Genomic DNA, 23,124 nt, shown 5'->3' with positions numbered 1-23,124 from the left:
CCTGTGTTATTAATGCGTTATTACTGTGTTATTACTGAGTTATTACTTTGGTATTACTGAGTTATTACTGTGTTATTCCTGTGTTATTAATGTGTTATTCCTGTGTTTATTACTGTGTTTTTGTTGGGACTTGTCTGTCTTGACTCGGGACTTGACTCGAGACTTGAATGCAAAGACTCGAGACTTACTTGTGACTTGCAAAACAATGACTTGGTCCCACCTCTGGTAAATAGTGCATACATAGTTTTACAGTGTGTATACAGTGTACTGTGATTGTGACATGTAGCCTAGTCATGGTGTCAAAAGACTATATGAGTCAATATAGGCTATGATTACCTACAAGATTTGCTGGCTCACTGGGATCCTGTTCCTCAACTTTCCTGTCTTTCTTCATTGTTTCAAAAAGAAAAGCTAAAAAGCATCTAAATGATTAACTTATTTACGTTCTTTATCCCTTTCATACCAAGACTAGCCTACACTCTGACAAAACAAAGGCAATGAAGAAAGTGCAATAAACACTATCACCAGATGAGGGAACAAAATCCCTGAAACAGTTGGCACTGCCAAGACTTTCAGCAAGTGCACATTTACACCGCTGTTACACAGACGACAGGGTGATGAACAGAACATTCATGAGAAGTAGTTTATTTTTCAGCACAGTGGTCGACCACCATTGTGGGGGCAAGATGACAAGCTCACATCTGCTCTGAAATAGATCCCGCGCTGAGTGTGGACTGATGTCTTCACAATGCCCATAACATGCCGGTACTGCCAGCTCATGTCAGACCATGTGCCTACCCCCATTGTCTGCAATGGAATGTGTGTTTATTTGCTCTCTTTAGCCCCAAAATAGCTGTTTTTTGGGGTTTTTTTACATTTGGACCGAGATAAAACAAACATGCAGTTCCTGCAGGCTGCACCGCACCCATGCATCACAATCCACAGCACTCGAAAGGGATTTTTAACACTGATGGGTCACCGGGTGAGTTATTTGTTTGCAGAATTTTCCCATGGTAAAACCACAGAGCACAAAGGCTTCATGGTGGCCCCTCAAAACCGCAGGGTAGGCGAGTGGACATAAGCCGCCATACACCCTCTTTTGAAAATAAATTTATAGCACCTCATAAAACTCTATTCATCCTTATAATTCCTATATACAAACCAGAATGTTGTCCCCGTATCCTGTAAACTTGAAACTACCCTGAATCAAACACTCAGGCTTCAAGATGGAGTGGCCCCGAAAACGACCAAAATAAGTGCTTTTTCTTTTTTTTTTGCCATTCTCAGATCATTCTAAGGTGCTTCTTATTATGATATACACAGTACATTAAGACAGAAAGTTGCAAGCGAATATTTTTCTGTCATCTTTTGTGAAAAGACAATGTGTTGTTTTATAAATATGTCTGCTGAAAAATCAGCTTTGCCATCACAGAAATAAATTACATTTTAAAGTACAGTAAAATGAAAAGCAGTGCATTTGTGATCAAATAAATGCAGCTTTGGTGAGCATAAGAGGGTTCTATCAAAAGCATTAAAAAATCTAACCGACCCCAAACCTCCTGTAGGATTAAAATTCTTCAAAAATGTTTTTTTTTTCTCAGTTCCAGTATAAAATATAATGGAATGGGTTTGGAACAATATATTAATATAAATTATTCTAAAATATAATATTGACAATTTTCGTTTTATGTCATCAATTCCATTACATACGCCCCAGTTTTGTCAATAAAACACAATGGGAGAACACAATTATTATTTTATGACTTATATGTGTATGCTAATATGTGTCTGCTGTAAGGCATAAAACTCTATTCATCCTTGTAACTCCTATATGTTTTCCCACTTAAAAAACCTAGAATCAAACGCAGAAGCTCATGCTTCAAGATGGAGCCAAAATGAGTGCTTTTGATTCGCCGCTTCTGGATGTGTCATAAATATGGCGGGAGACTTTAGTTTTTGTGCCATTCTCAGACATGCTAGGTGCTCCTACATATTAAGATTGAAGGATGCAAGTGAAAATTTTCCTGTCATCATATGCGAGGAGGCAGACAGTGTGGTTTGATGGCATGTTTCGGCACCGAGCGGGGCAAAGAGCTGCTTTTTCCCAGGCGTAGATGCACACCACGGGGATATTTAGAGCCACAGAAGAGCACTGATTAAAGAGAAAGACAATGGGGAGAGACTGCCATGACATGGTGGCATTTTCCATCCCCGAGCGCTGCCTCTCATGGGCGCAAAAACTGCGGCGTGAAACGTTTGAATTATCCCAGAATGTCAGGAATTTGTTTTGTGGCACCAGCGCAGACCCCTCGCACATTGATCACGAGATCTGAGACACAGCCTTGACTGTCTCTTTTGTGTGCATGCGTGTTGTGTGTGTGTTTGTTTGAGGTGGAACGGTCATAATACACCACAAAGGGCCTGGAGGATCTAGACATCAGATGGGGGGTGTAGTTGGGGGTCTTGGTGATATGATACCAATTTCGGGGGCCTTAATAGGACCGGCGCCCCTCTGCAGTCTGAAGACACCACTCTCCTCTGTAGTCAGAAAGGAAATCTCTGTAATTACCACTTAATGTCCTTGTGTCATTCGGAGATGATGTCTCATTGTGCCCCGCGTGTCTTCGCTTTCTCTCCCAGGCCGACGACTGCCAGAAATAAACATGTCAGCCTTTTTATTATCATTTATTTGAGGCAAAGGAGAGTAATAACTGCTGTTGCTTCAACCACATGCTTCCGGCCACAAGCAGAGCTTTGTCGTCTAGATGAGCTGCACTCATTGACTTCTCATTCCTCAATTTATTAAAGGAATAGTTCATCCAAAATTAAAACAAATATCTTTATTTATGTATATTTATTTCTATTTCTATAATTTTATATTATAATATATACTGTACATATAGTTCAAACATTTAGGGGAACATTTTTTATTTTATTCAGCAAACTGATCAAATTAAACAGTGACATAAACAGTGACATTGTTGCAATGCTTTCACACTGCTACATTAATAAATAAATATTTATTTATTTATCATATAAATAAATAGTTCAGGGTGTTCACAGAAATATTAAGCAGCACACTTGCTTTCAACAATGATAATAATAAGAAATGTTTCTTGAGCACCAAATCAACAAATTGATTTCTGAAGGATCATGTGACACTGAAGACTGGAGTAATGATGATGAAAATTCAGCTTTGCATCACAGGAATAAATTACATGACACAATAATGATTTTAATTTTTGGTCAACTATTCCATTAACTACTTCCCCAGTTCTATCAATGACATAACACAATAATTATATCATGACTTTAGTATGTATGATAATCTGTGTCTGCTGTAAGGCAAGGATTTTGTTTGTGTTAATGTGGCGTGCGTGACAATGGTCTTGCTCGCATCTGTATTTCTGTTTGTGTCTGTGTGGTTTGGATAAGTCTGTGTCCATCCCAATGTGTGTTTGCTGTACCCAAGAGAGCGTGTGACTGCATGCTGTTGTTTGGGATTCTGCCGCCACTACCTACGGGCCGGCCGTCGCTCGGTTGCTCTGGACTGTAATGACAGGGCCGACTGGCTGTAATTAAGTTCAAACATAGCAGCGTGGTGGACAGAGCCGGAGGTCTGCAGCCCTCAATATCATGCAGGCTGACCACAGACTGACAGCTCTCCAACACCCACCAAACTCTGAAACTAAGTCCAAACTAACGCTGAGCTAATCCAAAACTAAGATCCGGACTAAAGCCTGCGTTGACATGTACAACAATACTCAATAACTATCCAAAATCAGCTCATAACCCAACAACTGTGCATGCTTGAGCTTTCAGATTTGGACATTTTCAGATTTGAAATGGTCTGCATATTCTAAACAGACATTCACATATTAAATAAGCTACCAAAAAGCCATTACATTTATCAGTTATAGTTTGATAAAAATGGTAACTTAAAGCTGTTTTTGCTGATTTGTGATTGGCTGTTCATCAATCATAAACTGAACAACTAGCACTAGCTGTATATTATCATCTTTAGCTGAGTATTTCAGGCTCTGTAAGCACATATATCCTGAACCCATCCTTTCATCCACACCTCCTGCACACTCTGTATAATCTCTTCTTCTTGGAAAGCTAAAATTAGCTTTCATTGGAATGCTGTGACAGCTTTTCCAATGCAAAGTGTAAGGTCAATACATCTCAGTTAATGTCTAGGTGTCTCAGTCATTGTAGACTTGAAACAAAGAGGGTATATGACATGAAAAAGTATGATGCATTCTACATGTTCTTCAATCATCCTTTATTATTAGAATATCCACTTCCATATTTAGTTTGCATTATTTTATACACCATTTCATTAAATCAATTATACATGGGGCAATATATATCTGATAATTAATTAAACTAATTTTAACAGTCGATATATATATGCAAAGTTGACTGGAAGGAGGAAATTGGGTAGGAAAATGTGCACAAGCAACAGGGATGACCGCAAGCTTGAGAATACTGTCAAACAAAGCTGATTCAAACACTTGGTAGAGCTTCACAAGGAGTGGGCTGAAGCTGGAGTCAGTGCATCAAGAGTCATCACGCTCAGACGTCTTCAGGAAAAGGGTTACCAAGCCACTTCTGAAACAGAAACAACGTCAGAAGCATCTTACCTGGGCTACTGAGAAAAAGAACTGGACTGTTGCTCAGTGCTCCAAAGTCCTCTTTTCAGATAAAAGTAAATTTTGCATTTCATTTGGAAATCAAGGTCTGGAGTCTGTAGGAAGACTGGAGAGGCACAGAATCCAAGCTGCTTGAAGTCCAGTGTGAAGTTTCCGAAGTCAGTGATGATTTGGGTTGCTGTGACGTCTGCTGGTGTTGGTCCATAGTGTTTTATCAAGTCCAAAGTCAATGCAGCTGTCTACCAGGAGATTTTGGAGCACTTTATGCTTCCATCTGCTGACAAGCTTTATGGAGATGCTGATTTCCTTTTCCAGCAGGACTTAGCACCTGCCCACAGTGCCAAAACCACTTCCAAGTGGTTTTCTGACCATAATATTACTGTGCTTGATTGGCCAGTCAACATGCCTGGCCCGAACCCCATTTGGAATCTATGGGATATTTTCAAGAGAAAGATGAGAAACAGTCGATCCAACAATACAGAAGAGCTGAAGGCTCAATAGTGCCTCAGCAGTGCCACAGGCTGATCGCTTCCATGCCACACATCACTGATGCTGGAATTTGTGCTAAAGGAGCCCCGACCAAGTATTGAGTGCATAAATGAACATACTTGAACATACAAACTAAAGAACTTGAACTTTTCTGTTTTGCAAATCCTTTTTTTGATTGATCTTAGGAATTTTTAAAATATTTTAAGATACTGGATTTTTGACTCATGAGCTGTAAGCTCTCATCATCAAAAAAATATATCATATGATATATAATAATATATCATATATATATCATATACAGTATGTATGATATAAGAATGTTATAGCTAAAAATTTAATTTAGAAATGAATTAAAATAAGACTCTCCTAATCCTGCTAAAAAGAGAAGCTTCCTGGCTGGTTTGGTGGTAAGTGTTGGTCTAGCTGCTAATTTAGCTGGTCAGGCTGTTCAACCAGCATGGGTTCTCTGACGAAGCTGGTTGACCAAACCATTGTTAAGCATTGTCTTTCTGTAGGCGGTTATAGTGCAATGTTAATTGCAGCAGACAGATGGTGCTGAGCTTTGTGAATAAGACACAAGCCTAATTTATATAGAAAGGAATGTGTTATATAAAATGTTTGCATTGCAATTTAATTTAAAGGTACACTAACTTTTTTGTCCAAAATTTACAAAATTTACATAATGAGAGAATACATTGTGAATCCATCTTTCAGTGCATTTTTTTTTCTTATCCTGAATCACTATGGTATGACCTATAATAAGTGCATTTGAAAGGGGCAGTGCCTTTTTGAAAGGTATGTATCCTTTAGGGGAAAATAAGGTAAAAATGTGTATCATTTGAGAAGGTACCATCCCAAAGACAGCTTTTGTGCCTTCTTTCTGAGTGTGTGTTTATATTTGAACTATTTTAGACCTGTTGGGATGACAACGGCTGTGGAGTAGCCCAGTACCTGCATCGCTGTATACATACAGCAGGCAACAGGCTACAATGTTCTTCTGCAAGACACATGCAGTTTTGTTTATTAACTGCTAGAGCGCCAAAAGTTACATAGTGTACCTTTAAATTAAGGTCCACAGCTAATTCTAACCGTCAGTGGGGCATCTGCACATTCTGCAGATTGTATGAAAACGTACAAATTAAGCTGTACATATTCATATGAATTAGCCACAAATTTGGTAAAATGTAAAATGGTTATGAATTTCAACATATTTAGCACATAGTTGAAACTGAATTGCAGATGTTTAGAAAATAAGAGACATGTTTTTGTGCTGAAATACTGCGTGCGCATAAGTTTGGCAACTATTTAGTGAATTCACCCCTGCGCTGTGAAGATATAACAACATTTAGGAAAATCTAAACACAAAACCAAGGAGATATTTCAGCAACATAAAACACATCCATTTTAAGATAAACAGTGGTTGCAAATACCGAAGAGCATTTAGAGTAACATTGCCAAAACAATGCTGTGGCACTGACTACGAGCGCAAAATAAATTATTCTGACTTTCATTTATTCCCCTCCTCTTGCCCAGCTCATAAAAGATGGCGAAGTGTGTGTGATGTGGTCGGCGATCTCGGTCAGAATGAACTGATTACCATGGAGCTGCAAATCCTTTGAGTCATGGCACACAGTGACATTCTTTAGACTCTTAAAAATAGAAACACTTCTCTTTTTTCCAGATTTGTTTTTCTCATTCGATGTCTGTGGGGCATCCTCTCTTAGTTTAGAGTCTCGAATCATAACCAGATCCTCTCTCTTTTCTCTACTTTCTCCTTTTCCTTCTGTTGTTGGAGCTTGTTTAATCTTGAGGGGAAAATTGGCTTAGCGTGGGAACGACAGAATTCTTAAGGGAATAGGTTTTGTTGTTTTTGAGTGTTTTTTCCCCCTTTCTCAAGTCAGGAAAAGTATGAGCTTGTGCCAAAACCTCATAAAGTAAGATAAAAAAAAAAGGCAGGCCACAACACTATGACAAAGATAGGGTCTTGCCTACCGCTCAAGAGCTTTACAAATGACAATCTTTTGAAGGAATAAAGAGAGATGGAGCAAGAAAGAGAGGGAGGAGGATAACATTTGGAGGGAGAAGAAAAAAGGGAAAGAAATGTGGATGGGTTGGGGGGAGAAGGGGAGGAAACATTCCCCTGGCCACATTAAAGACAAAAAAAGAAAACAAACAGAAAAACATGTCTGACATGAAGACGCTGGTTTCTGTGGCGACAGACAATGGCTGCTTGTGGCCTAGTGAGGCCTACAAGGCCCGTCTGGGCCCCGGCACCAGTGAGAGTTACCGCAGTCAGGCCCTCTATCGGGGGCTCGGCACTGTGGGAAAACAGCTTGAAAGGGACCTCGCTCTCGGCCACAAAGGGCCCTTTCTGCTTCCTCTTGTTGGCTTTTGCCCTTCTTATTTATCTTTTGGGAGCCGGATGAGACGGGCATGGCTGCGTGGGTAAACACACTGCTGTCTTCCTCATAGAGGGTGGAGGCCGCCGTACTCACTGCATGAAATCGCATGCTGCCTTTTGATAGCAGTATAGACGCCGACTGTCATCATGAATGTGTAAATCATGGTATCGTGACCTTCACTGACTGGATGGGCCCAATGTTACTATGTTTTTTTGCAGCACATGCACGCAGAGTAACATAATTTTGGTCACATTGTGCAATCCATTGTTGTTATTGTTAGCTAAAACTCTTAAAAACATTTCCGTTAATTGAAATCAAGCTGAAATAAAACAAAATATAAATGTTAGATGAAAAACAAAAACAAAAACTTGAATAAAAATGAGAAATGTTGCTTTGGCTATCTAAATGTCTGAAATAAATGTTTACGAAAATTACTAAAACTATAACTGAAATAAGATAAATATAAATTAGAAATATGTATAAAATAAGAAACAAAGAAATATGTATAAGATTTAAAAATAAAATTACTAAAACCTAAACTAAATATAAAACAAAAAAATATAAAAATAAAAGCCAATTATATATATTAAAATAACACTTAAATTATCTTAAAAAGAAAATACAAAAAAACCCAAACTAATAAAATTCAAACGTCTACCTCTAATTTTCAGTTGTTTTTTTATTAGAATTATAGAATATCAATTCTAATTATATATTAATCTATTTATTTCACAATTATGCAGGTAAAATATAAGAAGTATTTTTTATACAAAGAAAAATATTAGGAATTGGAAAAAAAATCAACAAAAAAGGTGCAGATGCAGTAGATAAAAAACAAACTAGAATAACAATATATACTTTACTATAATATTACTATATATTAAAATAGAAATAATACAAATTAAAAGAAAGGAAAGCATAAAAATGTTTTAGGTGCCAAATATGCAAAGCAAATTTATAATAAAATGTATTTCACTTATTAAAATAATTGAATAAAATAATTAATTATAAATATAAAATAATTAAATAGATTAATTAAATAAAACAAGTAACACACACACACATTTCATAAATAAAAGCAGTATAAAGCAGTAAATATAAAAATATAAAACTATAAATAATAAACTGAATTGCCTCAATGATTTTATCAATGTGCCATTTTAGATATCCATCAATAAATTTCATCTGAAAAAAGAGGAATTGACATGTGAGAGCAAACAGACTCCTCCTCACTAACCCAGTCAGTTGTGACATGTGTCATGCATTCAGTGCATGTGTTCTTGGGGACACATGTCCATGAATATACATACACAGATTCATGCAATGCGGAGCTGTGTCATTTGTGGGCAGGCCTCAGCGTCTGGCATTCCTCTCGTGGCTGGAGGAGAGATAAGTCCCTGTGGGATTCGTCAGCGCTGGCAGTGGGGCCTCTGCTCTCCGACACTCAGAGAGTCAAATGAAAAGAAACATCAAAACACGGGCTGATTTTGGGGTCAGTTGCTGAGATTTACACATAAAGGGAGGAAAGTCGTGCAAGATGTGGTAGAGCTGGTTAAATGCATGTGGGCGCGTGGGTGTGTGTGTGTCAGCACAAATTAATACACGATTACCGCTCGAGGGAGACTGTGTGAGCTTTGGCTGCTGTCGTTTGGCAGTAACATTTAATATGCAAGTTGCACATTAGCTTGTGTGTGCGACTCCGAGTGTGTGTGAAAAACAGAAAGCGGGCGATCGCGTGTATGTGTGCATGCGCTTCTTTCTATGAGAGAATCGTAAAAATATGAGCTTGTTAATTTCAATCGTAGAGCTGTTCTTGTTGTGGTGAAGAGGGAGGGCTTTGCAAAAGCACTGAAGTGGCCAACCAAGAGCGCAAGAAGCCGCTTTGCTCAATACCAGTGTTCGCTTTGTTCTCCGGCTCTTGTTCTCAGTTTTCCCCCTTCAAACTATTTTTGCAGATCAACTTATTTATTTACTTAATTCCCCCCTCTGTTGCTTTCGTCCAATTTCCACAGCGATTTTCCCCCTTAATTTGTCATCAGCGGAGGAAGTGTGCCATGACAAAGATCAAAAACTCAGAGGAAGAGGAGGAGAAAGGGGGAGAAGCGAAGGATGCCGAAAAACCTTGCGAAAGAAAAATAATCAGAACGGAGAACAAGAAGAAAGCTCGGCTTTGAAGCGGGTGGACAACAAAAATAACAGTACAGACACGGCGAAAGGCCCGACTAGATTTTCTCTCGAGCTCCTTTCTTCTTGCTTTCTGGAAATGAGATCCAGACCCGAATAAAAGAGGGATTGGTAATGAAAGGAGATGGAGTCGGGGGAGGATGGAAGGATAAAGGGATCTCTTACACTCGTTTTGACTCACACATCAAACCATAAGCCTCCCGCGACGATCAAATGCCACACGTCCGCTCGCTGCTAATTGCTGCCACCATCCATCTCTAAAAGCGGGAGGACAGGGGAGATGTATGAACAAGCATATGCACTTTATACAGAACATACCCTGGGAAAACTCATGAACAGAGGCAAACAAGCACACATTTACATGTAGAGTGGCCCCAAGACCTATTTGGACACATAAGTGACACTCCACAAAGCATTTTGAATTCATAATATAGTATCAAACTAAATGGCATAAAATACTGGCAAACCTTTATCAAAACATAAGAAGTGACTTCACTTCTCTAAACCAACTCCTTTTTAGTGAATGTATGAAGAAAGTTAGCGCAGGTGTTTAGCAGCTAGCAGTGCCAAAGGCTGGAATACACTACACAATTTTTTAAATCTATACAGATTTTTAAAACACTAGGAGCCTGCTCACTTTGTAAGTAGGAAGATCTGTCCATCATGCACCAAAAGACTGAGGATCACACACTACCAGACTTTTAAGTTGTTCGAACACAACAAACTCATGCGCCTTTTTGGTAAGAGACACGTGACAAATAAAAACAATATGCTTTCTAAAATCAGCTAAAAATATCAAACATGTTTGATATCCTCCAAATGGAGAGTATTCCAGTATTCATGAGTCAAACTCTTGTGAACGTGTGACAGACTGACACGGAAGAGAAGAAATTGTTGAATAAAGTTGTTATTTTTGTTTTCTTTGCGCACAAAATGTATTTTCGTAGTTTCATAACCAGTGTTGGGGAAAGTTACTTTTTAAAGTAATGCATTACAATATTGCATTTCTCCCTAAAAAAAGTAACTAAGTAACTAACAGGAGAAGAAACACTCTTCAGCAATAAAAAAACAAAGCACAATTGTTAGTTTCTCTAAAGTCATTTTTGCTTATTAGTATGGTTGAACTGGATCATCAAAGGTCAGCAGCAAAGATATTGGTTAATAAAATGGGATTAGATACATTTGTGTTATTTAACATATTTAATTATTGCAGGTTTGCGTCATATTCTGAGTTTGCATTTCACTGTTTTAATTCATTTTGATGAATACTAAATCTGTTTTTTTGTGAGTGGGATGAATTAATGCACATTCACATTTAGTCTAGAACTACAGTAACATCATGTTCACACAGCGCACACAACTCCTCTGTGCTCCCGATTTCTCCCAATATGGGGACAGGAGAGCTGTCAGTCAATAAATGGGAAAACAAAGTAACTGGCATTACTTTTTTGAAAAAGTAACTCAGATATTTTCTTGTAAATTAAAAAAGTAATGCGTTACTTTACTAGTTACTTGAAAAAAGTAATCTGATTACGTAACTCGCATTACTTGTAATGAGTTACCCCCAACACTGTTCATAACATTAAGGTTGAACCACTGATGTCAAATGTACTGTTTTAACGATGTCTTTACTACCTTTCTGGGCCTTGAACATGTCAGTTGCACTGATGTCTATACAGGATCAGAAAGCTCTTGAAATATCTCAATTTGTGTTCCGAAGATGAACGAAGGTCTTGCGGGTTTGGAACGACATGAGGATGAGTAATTATTGACACAACTTTCATTTTTGGGTGAACTATTCCTTTAATTTGAGATTATTACAAAGTGTACTTTAAAAAAAAAAAAATTACTTCCTGAAAGTGATTTCTAAAAACAGTCATGACAGTGTACTGCCTTTGTGTTTTTTATTTCATTAATATTGTATTGCCTGCAAGTTCATTTCTTAAAAATACATACTTTTAAGATTTTAAGTACACTATACAGGTGCATCTCAATAAATTAGAATGTCGTGGAAAAGTTCATTTATTTCAGTAATTCAACTCAAATTGTGAAACTCGTGTATTAAATAAATTCAATGCACACAGACTGAAGTAGTTTAAGTCTTTGGTTCTTTTAATTGTGATGATTTTTTGAATTTATTTAATACACGAGTTTCACAATTTGAGTTGAATTACTGAAATAAATTAACTTTTCCACGACATTCTAATTTATTGAGATGCACCTGTAAGTACACATTTATAAGGGTCTTTAGGAAAGTCAATGTAGTCTACTCTGTGTTTGTAGCTTACAGTGTAGCTAACTACTTTTTTCAAAACAGCAGATTGACTATAGTTCAGCTATATGTCATTATGGTTGACTTGTAGCAAGCTACATTTTTAAATGAACTTCTCCAACACTGTATTGTACATTAACTGTTAATATATTCCACTAGCCTTTAACAACCCATAAGTGTTTAAACACAGTTTTGTCTTCATTTTGTACAGTATATCTTGTGATCTATGAATCTTTTAGGGGGTCACTGCACATACACTTTTAAACAATAAAGTGGGGTTTTCACAGTGATGCCATAGAAGAACCATTTTTGGTTCCCCAAAGAAACTTTCAGGAAACAGTTCTTAAAACAACCGTTTTATTATAAGTATAAAGAATATTTTAATAATCTAAAGAACCTTTTCTCCAATGGATTCTTCATGGAACCATCAATGCCAATAAGGGACCTTTATTTTAAAGAGTGTAGGTGTAATTGCATCAGAGGAGCTGCCTGTCCCACACTATTGCACTGGCATGAATATGTGCACACCAGGAAACTATTCAATTGCATACGGCCCCATGGAATCAAAACAGCAGGCCAACAGGAAGGCAGAGGGGTGGATGGGGTATTGTGTAATGCAGGGCATGCTGCTGCAGCTCTTGGGTCAGTAAGGCACTGTTCCTGACAGCAAACTCCTGCCAGACACTTGTAATTCTAGTTGCCATGGTTGCTCTTGCCCAACAGCTTCCCACGGTAGTGGATGAGTTTACGTGTACGTGCTTAGCACTAGTGTGAAGTGAAATGTTTCTTTTGAAAATACCATGTGTCTGACATGGGAAACTGAAAGGCTGTCATCCTTGAGGAGATCCTCTGTTCAGACACTCAATGGCTAAATCCTCTCTTAACCTCTCTTCATCTCTCTCCAGACTGAGGGCATCAGTTCAGGGTCACTATCAGAGCTGCTTTGTCCCTCAGACTCAGGGCTGCATCTGTCACTGGGTTCGTGCCTTTGCAAAAGGTACACCTTTGTACCTTATTTACCCATAAAGGGTGCATATTAAAGGAACATATTAGTAGCATTTGAAAGGGTACCGTCCCAGTGACAGCTTTAGTACCTTTTTTTTCTGAGAGTTTAGTTGAAGTGTGTAAAATCTGTCACTAGCACTTGCAAACAGAATTTTATTGCTAGATTTTGCGTTACTTTTGGCCATAGCTGTATCCCTTCTAGCCACAACCGACTGACACGGAAGAGAAGAAATTGTTGAATAAAGTCGTTACTTTTGTTTTCTGTGCACACAAAAACTATTCTCATAGTTTCATAAAATTAAGGTTGAACCACTGATGTCACATGGACTATTTTAACGATGTCCTTACTATCTTTCTGGGCCTTGAACGTGTCAGTTGTATTGCTGTCTATGCAGGGTCAGAAATCTCCTGGATTTCATCCAAAATATCTTAATTTGTGTTATGAAGGTGAACGAAGGTCTTACAGGTTTGAAACAACATGAGGCTGAGTAATTAATGACAGAATTTAGATTTTAGGGTCAACTATCCCTATAATAACAGGTTTTTCCCGAACAGGTTTCCCAAACACTCCCCCTGTCTGGCACTGGTTGAACAAACAGATAATCCTGCCTCAAATGGTTTGGTTACTGCCGTAACCAAATGTGTAGTTCATCAAATTAAAAATGAACATATTTGTTTGACAGCCAAAGAGTGTCCAAAGTGTTCTTTTAATTGTGAACAATATATACACTACAGTTCAAAAGTTTGGGATCATTATTTTTTAAAGAAATAAATACTTTTATTCAGCAAGGATTCATTAAATTGATTTAAAGTGACAGTAAAGGCATTTATGATGTTACAGAAGTTTTCTATTTCAAAAAAATGCTGCTCTTTTGAACTAAGAAGAAACAAGAACAAAGTTTAAAGCACAACTGTTTTCAACATGGATAGTAATAAGAAATGTTTCTTCAGCAGCAAATCAGCATAATAGAATAATTTCTGAAGGATCATGTGACACTGAAGACTGGAGTAATGATGCTGAAAATTCAGCTTTGCCATCACAGGAATAAAACACATATTTCATATATTTGTGGGGAATTTTGAGGCAAAAAGTGTCCAAATAATTTTTTTTTAACATTAAAGACAGTGGAAGCTCACTTTTCAAGCAAAACATTTAGAGTATTATAGTTTCAGAGTATTGAAGTAATAGATATGCTGACAAAACGTATCAGGACACCTGTGTGAACTTCATACATTCATTAAAAAGCAAGAGTCCATGTACTTTTTTGGGGCCACTGTATGTGTGCATGTGGGTCCAAATCTGAGGCACTGTTCCCACAGCGTTCTTCCTATTGTCCTGGGAGAGAGGGAGAGAAACTAATTAAAAAGGGTGGAAAAGAGGAGACAGAGAAACGGAGACAGAGGGAAGGAGGGAGGGACAGAGGGGGGTAAAGATAGAGCGAGATGAGACAGTGGAGAGAAGAGGCTAATTGAAAGGAGAGAAATGACAGAGAGAGAAAGAAGGGAGGGCTGATGAGGGGCCGGGATGAAGGGAGGGAGGGAGTGTGGGAGGTTAAGGAAGAGGGAGCCAAAACTGGCAACTTTGCCAAAGTGCCCAAGTTCAGTCACTTGTGCTGCTGCAGCAGAAAGTGGGAGGACGAGTGTAGCCAGGGTGACCGAAAGGTAGGAAGGGCCAGAAAAAGCAGGAAAAGTGAGAGAACGCGGAAGAAGAAGGACTGTCATTCTCTGGCTTCAAGTCCAGGGGGTCTGGAGATGTCAAAACACGACTACACATAGAAGAAGAAACAAGTACCAGACTCAGTCAGCAACAGAGGTCTAATAAAGACTCCCAAGCAAGCGTGCTTGTATTGTGGTCGGAGTATAGAGGGAGAAATAGAGGAGAAGAAGGTGGAGAGGAAAAAGAGGAAATAGGGAGGGGCGTGTTCGCATTAGAAGGTGGCTGCTTTCCTTACAGTTGCATTTGAAGGACAGAGGAGGAATCCATCATCTGAGATCATCTCGCACGGCTCCATCGCTCCATCGATTCAGCAGTCCCTCGCCGGGATAGAGGAGGAACGAGGACCCTGTGGCAATGAAGAGACCTCATGATTACAGTTCCCCAGACTCGGACATGGACGAATTGATCGATGTCGGACAGGAGGACAGCTACTGGTGAGGACTTTGAGTGTACATTGTACAATGTGCTCAGCGGGGATGATATATGGCTGTCAGTCGCTCTACTGTTCATGTAGAGCTCACACTACAACTCAGAAACTCTAATATAAACTCTCTTAAGTTAAATTAAGTATTAATTGAAATTTACAAGGGACTTTTTAGTGCAAAAATAGCTACTTTTTTTTTTTAGAACTGCATGGTCGACTCTACATGGGCCTTCAGGGTTGATGATGCACTGTGCTGTTTATAATAATTCATAAAATGTTTAACATTCACAAATCAAGATATATAAATGCTACATGTCGTTATAAAGATTTTTGGCATTTTCCAAGGTAAGCAATTTTGGTAACATGTAATTTGGTAACACATTTTTGGTAACAACAATTCCTTGTTACATGTATTAACTATGGTATTAAATTATGTATAATTACAAGCAACCCTAGCTAAATCTATAGTAAGTGCATGTTGTTAATTAATATAACTCAGTGCTTGTAATTACACTGTAGCAGAGGTACATTAAAATAAATTATGACTACAATTTTTCATTTATTGCTATTTTTATTGTGCTTTGCTTGTTGATTTTTTATGATGCATCAGTATTCAGTCAGGTTTTAATGAGGAGCAGAGGGGACGGTGAAGACACATGCCCAAAATTGTGACAAATCATCAAATTGTTAATATTACAACCGAGATTCAGCAGAAAATGTCCTGTTGTTATCTCTCCCTAAGTAGCGCATATCACTGTCATCTACACTACTCCTGATAGTTGAGTACCGTGACACAGGAGTTTATGCGAGTAGACACACGTTGTCAAAATCACACACAGGGCCAATGTCAAGCAGGCGGCTGATGGAGGCCCATAATGATCTTATTTGACTTAGTCTTGAAAGGCGTATCTTCCTATTGCTGTGCCACTTACGAGAATTAATCTCAGCATGCTTTTTCCTTCTCTGTCTGTTTTTAATTTTTCTCTCAGTCATTTAGTCTTTTTGATACAGTATTTCATTAAAGCTGTGACACAAATCAAGAGCAGACTAAAGACACATGTAACCGCCGTTTGGTCCTTTTGAATTGCGCCTTACGATGACCAATGTTTTCTCATCTTATTGCAACTCTTAACCAGGACGCAAAAACTCTATACAACAGTTTATTCCTGTAACTAATTTTATTTTTGGACTAGACTCTTTCCATCTAAACAAACCGAATGTTTGTGCATTAAGCCTCTTAATGTTAAAAGGAACTACAATACGATATAAAAATAATAGTTCTGCGTGGAAGTCGAAGTAAAAGCAAAACAAACAGTGTCATTCTGCTGGCAGAGCGCAGAAAGTGCCCATGCAAACCAGATCCACATTGAAGGATAATACCATGTATTGATGTGCTCAAAGTGCACACAAAAACCACTCTTTCAGCCTGCCCTGCGGATATGTAATCACCATGTCTTTTGAGCTTAAAAAGAAAATGCTTTCGTACGATGCAAAAATCATAACATATCAGCCATCTGACAATAATGTCCAAAAACGCGTTAAACCAAAATAATCTTGTTTTCTGTTTACCCGGCGCTCCCGTGTCTAGCTGTTCCCCAAGACAAATTAGATTGGGTTTGATGATGTGCAACAGCATTTCTGCGTTGTATTAAGTACAGTAATGACAACAATATGCATTGACATCAAAGCTTTAATCTGTTCCCTTCCCTGCTCGCTCTTTCTCTTGCTCAGCCCTGTCACTGGGTCCATGTCTCCAGGCAGTACCTCACAGATCCTGGCGCGCAAGAAGAGAAGAGGGGTGAGTTTACGTCAATCTAGCTCTGTTTTTCCCCTGCTTGTTCGAGAACAGACCAAATCTATAATTCGTATATGATCTCGGTACAAGGTCTCTTCTGTGAACGCTGGTCTTTTTCAAAACTCCCTGCAACATGACCCTCTGCAGCAACATGCATTTTTACAGTTTAAGCCCTCTTGTCTGACTTTGATTTGTATTTTCCTAGTTGACTTTCCTAGTATTTCTTCCAAAAATCTGATCATAAGAATGCTGCAACTAGGCCTCGGCCTAGTTGCAGCAAAAATAATCCAGTTAGCAAATGCTTTCCACTTTAAATTGTTGTTCTGTGTTTAAATTGATTCCGCTGGATTCCACAGATAATTGAGAAGAGACGCAGGGACAGGATCAACTACAGTCTGTCGGAGCTCAGGAGACTCGTACCCAGCGCCTTCGAGAAGCAGGTAAGATGCCACAAGCTTAGTTTGATGCTTTATATTGTATATTCAAATCAGCTGAGCGGACAATCGCAAATTTAAAAAACAGTTTTAAAACTAAAACCAGTTCCTTCTTTCCACTTGGTCAGGGCTCCTCTAAACTGGAAAAGGCAGAGATTCTTCAGATGACCGTGGATCATCTGAAACTGCTGCATGCCATGGGTGGCAAAGGTGAGAGAAGATACTGAGTGAGAAATTTCAGGAGAACCTTCATGACCGTATGCAGTATTGCTCATACTGTGGGTTATGGATTTTGGCAAGTCCATAACTTCAAATATTCACTTAAGCACATAACTCGACTCACATGTTTGCATTATTGGCATGAACCTTCATGAACATCATCCTAGCATTGTAACAGTGATGTTTGCAGCTTCAAAAAAGTTCAAATTTTGTCTTTACATGTATTAAAACTTACTGAATTTTACTGACTTACAGAATGTACTTTTAAAGACTGGTCAGATATCATTAAGATTAATCACAACTGTGTTATTCTATTTTAAAGATACTATTTTTATCTATTTTTCTGTTTCAGTACAGTTGCATAAAGCCATTATTTATTTGAAAAAATAACATGTTTTTGTAAAATCACACTTAATATTTTTCTCACTATATAGGCTATATAAGCTACTGTTCAAAGGTTTGGGGTTAGTGAGATTTTTTTGAAAGACGTCTCTTATGTTCAAAAAAAGCTGCATTTATTTGATCAAAAATAAAGTAAAAACAGTAATAATGTAAAATATTATTACAATTTATAATAACTGTTTTCTATTTTAATATATTTAAAAATGTAACATCGCTTTGATGGTAAAACTCAATTTTGAGCATCATTACTCCAGTCTTCAGTGTCACGTGATCCTTCAGAAATCATACTAATATGCTGATTTGCTGCGTAAGAAACATTTCTTATTATTGTAATTTCTTATTAATAAATAAATTATAATTTTTCAGGATTCTTAGATGAATGGAATGTTCAAAAGTATATAATTTAATTTGAAGTAGTAAGCTTTATATCTATATATCTTACTGACTCCAAACTTTTGAAAGGTACTGTAAATGGGTCTTTATGCATAAAAATTTGTAGCTGCTTTCATATTATGAGGTCCTTCAAAAGGGCATTATTATCATTGTGGGTGCTCCTTGGTATCAAAATGTTAAAAGGGGGTGGGGGAACAACCCTGCCTTGTGTATCAAGTAGATAATTTAAGTGTTCTCTCTCCTAGGCTACTTTGATGCTCGTGCTCTGGCAGTGGACTACAGGACTCTGGGCTTTCGGGAGTGTGTTGGAGAGGTGGTGAGATACCTCAGTTCTCTGGAGGGTGTTGAATCCTCAGACCCCATCGGTGCACGCCTCGTGTCCCACCTCAGCCACTGCGCCAGTGAGCTGGACCCTCTCCTCCAGAGCCCCACCGCTCTGCCTTTTCCTCCTTGGCCCTGGCCCTCTTTTCCTCAGCTGGCATCTACTTCATCTCCAGCCTCATCTAGCCCGTTTCCCCCAACCACCCACCGGGATCTGGCCCCCCATGCCACCGCCGCCTTGCTGGGCTACCCTTCACCGGCCCTGCGAGTGGGATCTTTGAGCACCCAGGGGGCGATACTGAGTCCAGCGATGACCCCGGTTCGTCGACTGCCCTCTATCCCCGGACATCCACACAGACTTCAACAGCACTCACCTGATGGACTCACAATCCCATCATCCTCCTCATCTTCCTCCAACTCCTCCCCTCCCCAGATTTCCTTCAGACCCTTTGCCCCTCTGGGGTCTCCAGCCCCAGGTCGCAGGGGTTTGGGCAGCTCCAGTAAGCCCGGACAGGCCTGGGGCACAGAGATTGGGGCATTCTGAATCAGAAGTTTGGAGTTTATGACAGTCTGAAAGGAAAAAACATTTCATGGTCATTTGGACTTAAGACCACCTTTAAAAGGAACTACAAAGCATTGAACAATTCAAATTCAAATGTTTTTTTTTTCAGTTCCTTCTACTATTCCAACTCCAATAGCATTCTCAGAAAAATTGTACAAATGCTGTCACTGGGGCATTACCCTTATAAAAGATATAAGATAAAAGGGTGAATATTAATACATAAATTGTACATATTAGTACACCAGTGACTGCTTTCGTACTTTTTCTGAGAGTTTAAAAATAAGAAAATAAAACAAAAAAGGTCTGATTTTGTTTACAAATAAAAAAAATAGGAGAGAAATGAAATGGTCTGTAGAATTCAACTGTAAAATCAAAGGTAAATGCAACTTCCAGAAAGACTGCTCAGTGCTATGAACTTGGATTTTGAGATCTAGATACTGGAACTTTCTAGAACTCTGATCTTTTATCTTTTTTGTATTAGTGTACTTGTTTACTCTGTCATTTATACATTAACTTGGATTCTGACATGATATACATTTGAGAGATTACATAAAGAAAAATGTGCCTTATCAAAATACTGTTCCTCTTGTTCCCTTTTGTGTGCAAGTACATGTAGCTTCCAGAAGATGGCAGCACTAGAACAAAATGTGCTGATCACAATTCTCTCAGAGCCTTGTATGCATAATCATGTGAATGTCTTAAGAGTGCCTCTTCCTGAATCACAAAATCAAAGAAAATCTATTACCAATGCCATGTCTTTTTATTCTATAATGGACACCAACTGTGTCCTAAAAGTAACAAAAAGGCCAATTTAAACTAGAAAAAATTTACAAATCCTGCAGACTACTCCAACTTGCATCATTAGGAAATTTTATTAGCAATGTTTTGTTCAACTGACCTTCCACAGGCTTAAAAAGCCCATTAAAAAGACATTTCAAAAGGGAAAATATATAAAATTTGCCTACAAGATTTAAAGCACAGGCATACTCACAAAGTACACAGACTGACTCTTATCTGAAAGACTCCTCTGGGTGCTATAAGAGTAAGGTGCCATTTAGGGCATCTGTTTTCTTTAGCTGTCTCCAGAGACGGTGATGAGAACACTGCGGTACGGCAGCCACTCAGTGAAAACATGGTGGCTGCTGGCCCTGATCCTGCAACAGCAAGAGGAAACCAGGCACACTGTGTGCCCTCTCAATGCCTCTGCCAACCATTCTCCATCTACAGGCTGTAATTTGAGTGAAACCAAACTAACCCGCTCTCTGAAAAACACACAGGAAACAAAAAACTGATCTTGTCGCACACATATCCTCACACTAGAAACAGAACACTGTAAGAGATAATGTATTGTATAGTCAAACTCAGCCAGTTATTCACCCTGATGGTGAACAGAACTACAATGTGTAATGGAGGGGTCTTGTATCACCCTGAAGGGAGTTTTTTGTTGTAATAACCTGCTGATGGTACACTATCCCCAGATTACACATGCATAATGACCAGATAAATACGTGGATATAAAATATTGATTTAAGTTAGTTATTTTACATTTTTAACTATATTATATATATATATAAAAAGCATCAGCTAAGAATAGTCCATTACAATTTACGAAACAATCTGAGGTGTGTTTCCCAAAAGCAACTATGGTCGCAAGTTCCGTTGTTACGAATGGAGTTCAATGGAACTAACGACTATGTACCCCATATGCACCCCTGCCTAGCAATAAAGATGAACACTGCGACAGCATATGCACCCCTGCCTAGCAATAAAGATGAACACTGCGACAGCATATGCGCCCCTGCCTAGCAATAAAGATGAACACTGCGACAGCATATGCACCCCTGCCTAGCAATAAAGATGAACACTGCGACAGCATATTAATACTTCAGTCCTCTGAGGTCATTTACAAAATACAAAAAGGGAAGAAAAAAAACACCCACTTTTTCAGTCTGAGTTTTTTTTTTTTTTTGGCATTTTGCTTTTTATTATGATAGGACAGTGCAGAGTAGACAGGAAGCAAAGTGGGAAAGAGAGAAGGGGGCTGGGGGGTGGGGATGTCCTCAAGCCGGGATTCAAACTCAGGACGCCCGCAATGTAACGCCGTTATATGTTAACATTGGGATTTTTAAAAAGGCTTTGTTGGAAAGTTTCTTTCTTGGTAAGCCATGAACCAAACCAACAAGCTATGAGGTGAATGCAAATTTGATTTGATTAAAAAAACTATTTGAAAATTGAACAAAAAGATACAAGACTTAATGGTTTTAATGAGGGAAAGAACAATATGACAATCAAAATAAAAACGATGGAGAAATATTAAACTATTGATTCAAAAATGCTTATATTAGAAGCAATATGATAAAATTTTAGCAAATGGCTGCAATATAACAAAGAGTGAAAAATTGAAGGGGGTCTGAATACTTTCCGTACCCACTGTATAAACAAATATTTAAGTAGCTTGAGAGCGTAGGGAAACTGAATGTATATCATTTGCAGCGCTTCATGGGAACAGGCATTGCTAAAGAGTTTTCTGGTGAAATTTGCTAGTTTTGATTCTGATTAGTGAACTCAATCAGTTATCATGACATAAATGAGATCTTTACTTTTGGAACCCAGCTGTTGCTCTCTATACAGTATTGCCATGAAACATCTGACTGCAACTGAGCAGTCAGAATCAAATAGTCTAGAAACAGGTAATGCACAAAAAAAAAGAAACAAAATTGCATCTAAAACAAAAGTACAAATGAACACATTCTGTGACAGAGGGCATCCATTATGTCTGACTCATAAGAAACAGATCAGCTTTCAGCGACACAACCGGAAAGACGGTATGCATCATTTACAAGACGGTCTCAAATTAAAAGTGGTGTTAACCATGAAAACTGAATAATCATGTGTTTTACCACCAAAAGGGCAATTAAAACAAAACATCAAAGTGTTGGTCTATGATGATGTGATGAAGATGTGGTGCTTTTTTGATTCCTGGGTTCTTTTTTGTGTGTTTTGCCCAGTTTGAACTTTAAAATGGGCATGGAATGTGTGTATGCGTGTGCTAGACTGTGGCGGGACTGTGTGTCTGTGAGGGATGTGGCGCAACGAGGGCAGATTCTCATGCGAGTGGCGTGTGGACTGTGTGTAGAGAGACTAGCGTGTGAGCGTGGTGTGTGTTTATGTTAGTAAATGTTTAGGCTTGAGAGTGTGTGTGTGCATGTGTGGGTCTAGTCCTCCATTCTTTTGGCACCAGTAGAGTCAGTGCTGCCACCACAGCTTCCAGTATGGGCCACCACAATCACATGAGGCCAGCTTTCCCACGGGGAGGGGCCACGGAGAGAATAAACTCTAAAGAAGGAATATGACCCACACAGAGGAACAGGCAGGGTAGATATTTTCCTGTCAACATGAAAATAAGGCAGTCTGTATAGAAAAAAAAAGTCAGTTTAGGACCCCTTACGAAAAAGAAGTTTATTCAAGTGTGCTATTAGTATATTTCTTTTAAACTAAAAATAGGAAAGTATACTTTTAGTCTACTTTTTATGTACTTCTCAGAAATGGGCTTTATGTACTTCTCATAAATATACTTAAAATGACATTTAAGTATACTTGACTTATACTTAGAAAAAGTCTAAATATATTTGAGCTATAGTTGTGTTCCTAGAATCCGTGTTTTCATTGTTATACTGTAGGGGGCGCTAGTACACATCTTCTGTACAGAATTTCCAAAAAACACAAGTGAAGAAGAAACCGAAACAACAGATGCTTCCACATGTAATCTAACACGATCATCAGACATAAAACAGTATCAAAACTATGTAACATTATGGAATAAAATGTCGACCAATGAAGAGGTAATAAT

The 23,124-nt window shown here is 38.5% G+C and overlaps 1 protein-coding gene across 1 annotated transcript; it reads left to right on the top strand.

Moving 5' to 3' along the window:
• The first annotated feature begins 14,564 nt into the window (after window positions 1-14,564).
• On the top strand, window positions 14,565-19,396 carry LOC107702077 (hairy/enhancer-of-split related with YRPW motif-like protein). Its single transcript, XM_016504271.1, has 5 exons — window positions 14,565-15,158; window positions 16,880-16,946; window positions 17,300-17,383; window positions 17,506-17,587; window positions 18,637-19,396. The coding sequence occupies exons 1-5, from the start codon at window positions 15,079-15,081 to the stop codon at window positions 19,254-19,256; spliced, it is 933 nt and encodes a 310-aa protein (XP_016359757.1). The 5' UTR covers window positions 14,565-15,078; the 3' UTR covers window positions 19,257-19,396.
• Window positions 19,397-23,124: the final 3,728 nt, after the last annotated feature.

Source organism: Sinocyclocheilus anshuiensis, unplaced genomic scaffold (genome assembly GCF_001515605.1).
Source record: "Sinocyclocheilus anshuiensis isolate Anshui unplaced genomic scaffold, SAMN03320099.WGS_v1.1 scaffold54, whole genome shotgun sequence".
In the NCBI taxonomy this organism is placed as follows: Eukaryota; Metazoa; Chordata; class Actinopteri; order Cypriniformes; family Cyprinidae; genus Sinocyclocheilus; species Sinocyclocheilus anshuiensis.
The sequence above is the reverse complement of the archived record's forward strand: the minus strand, read 5'-3'. Positions and strand labels throughout refer to the sequence as shown.

Coding starts and splice junctions, on each gene's coding strand:
- LOC107702077 (XM_016504271.1), top strand. CDS start 15,079: ATGAAGAGACCTCATGATTACAGTTCCCCAGACTCGGACATGGACGAA. Junction 15,159..16,879: donor GGACAGGAGGACAGCTACTG/GTGAGGACTTTG, acceptor TCTCTTGCTCAG/CCCTGTCACTGGGTCCATGT. Junction 16,947..17,299: donor CGCGCAAGAAGAGAAGAGGG/GTGAGTTTACGT, acceptor TGGATTCCACAG/ATAATTGAGAAGAGACGCAG.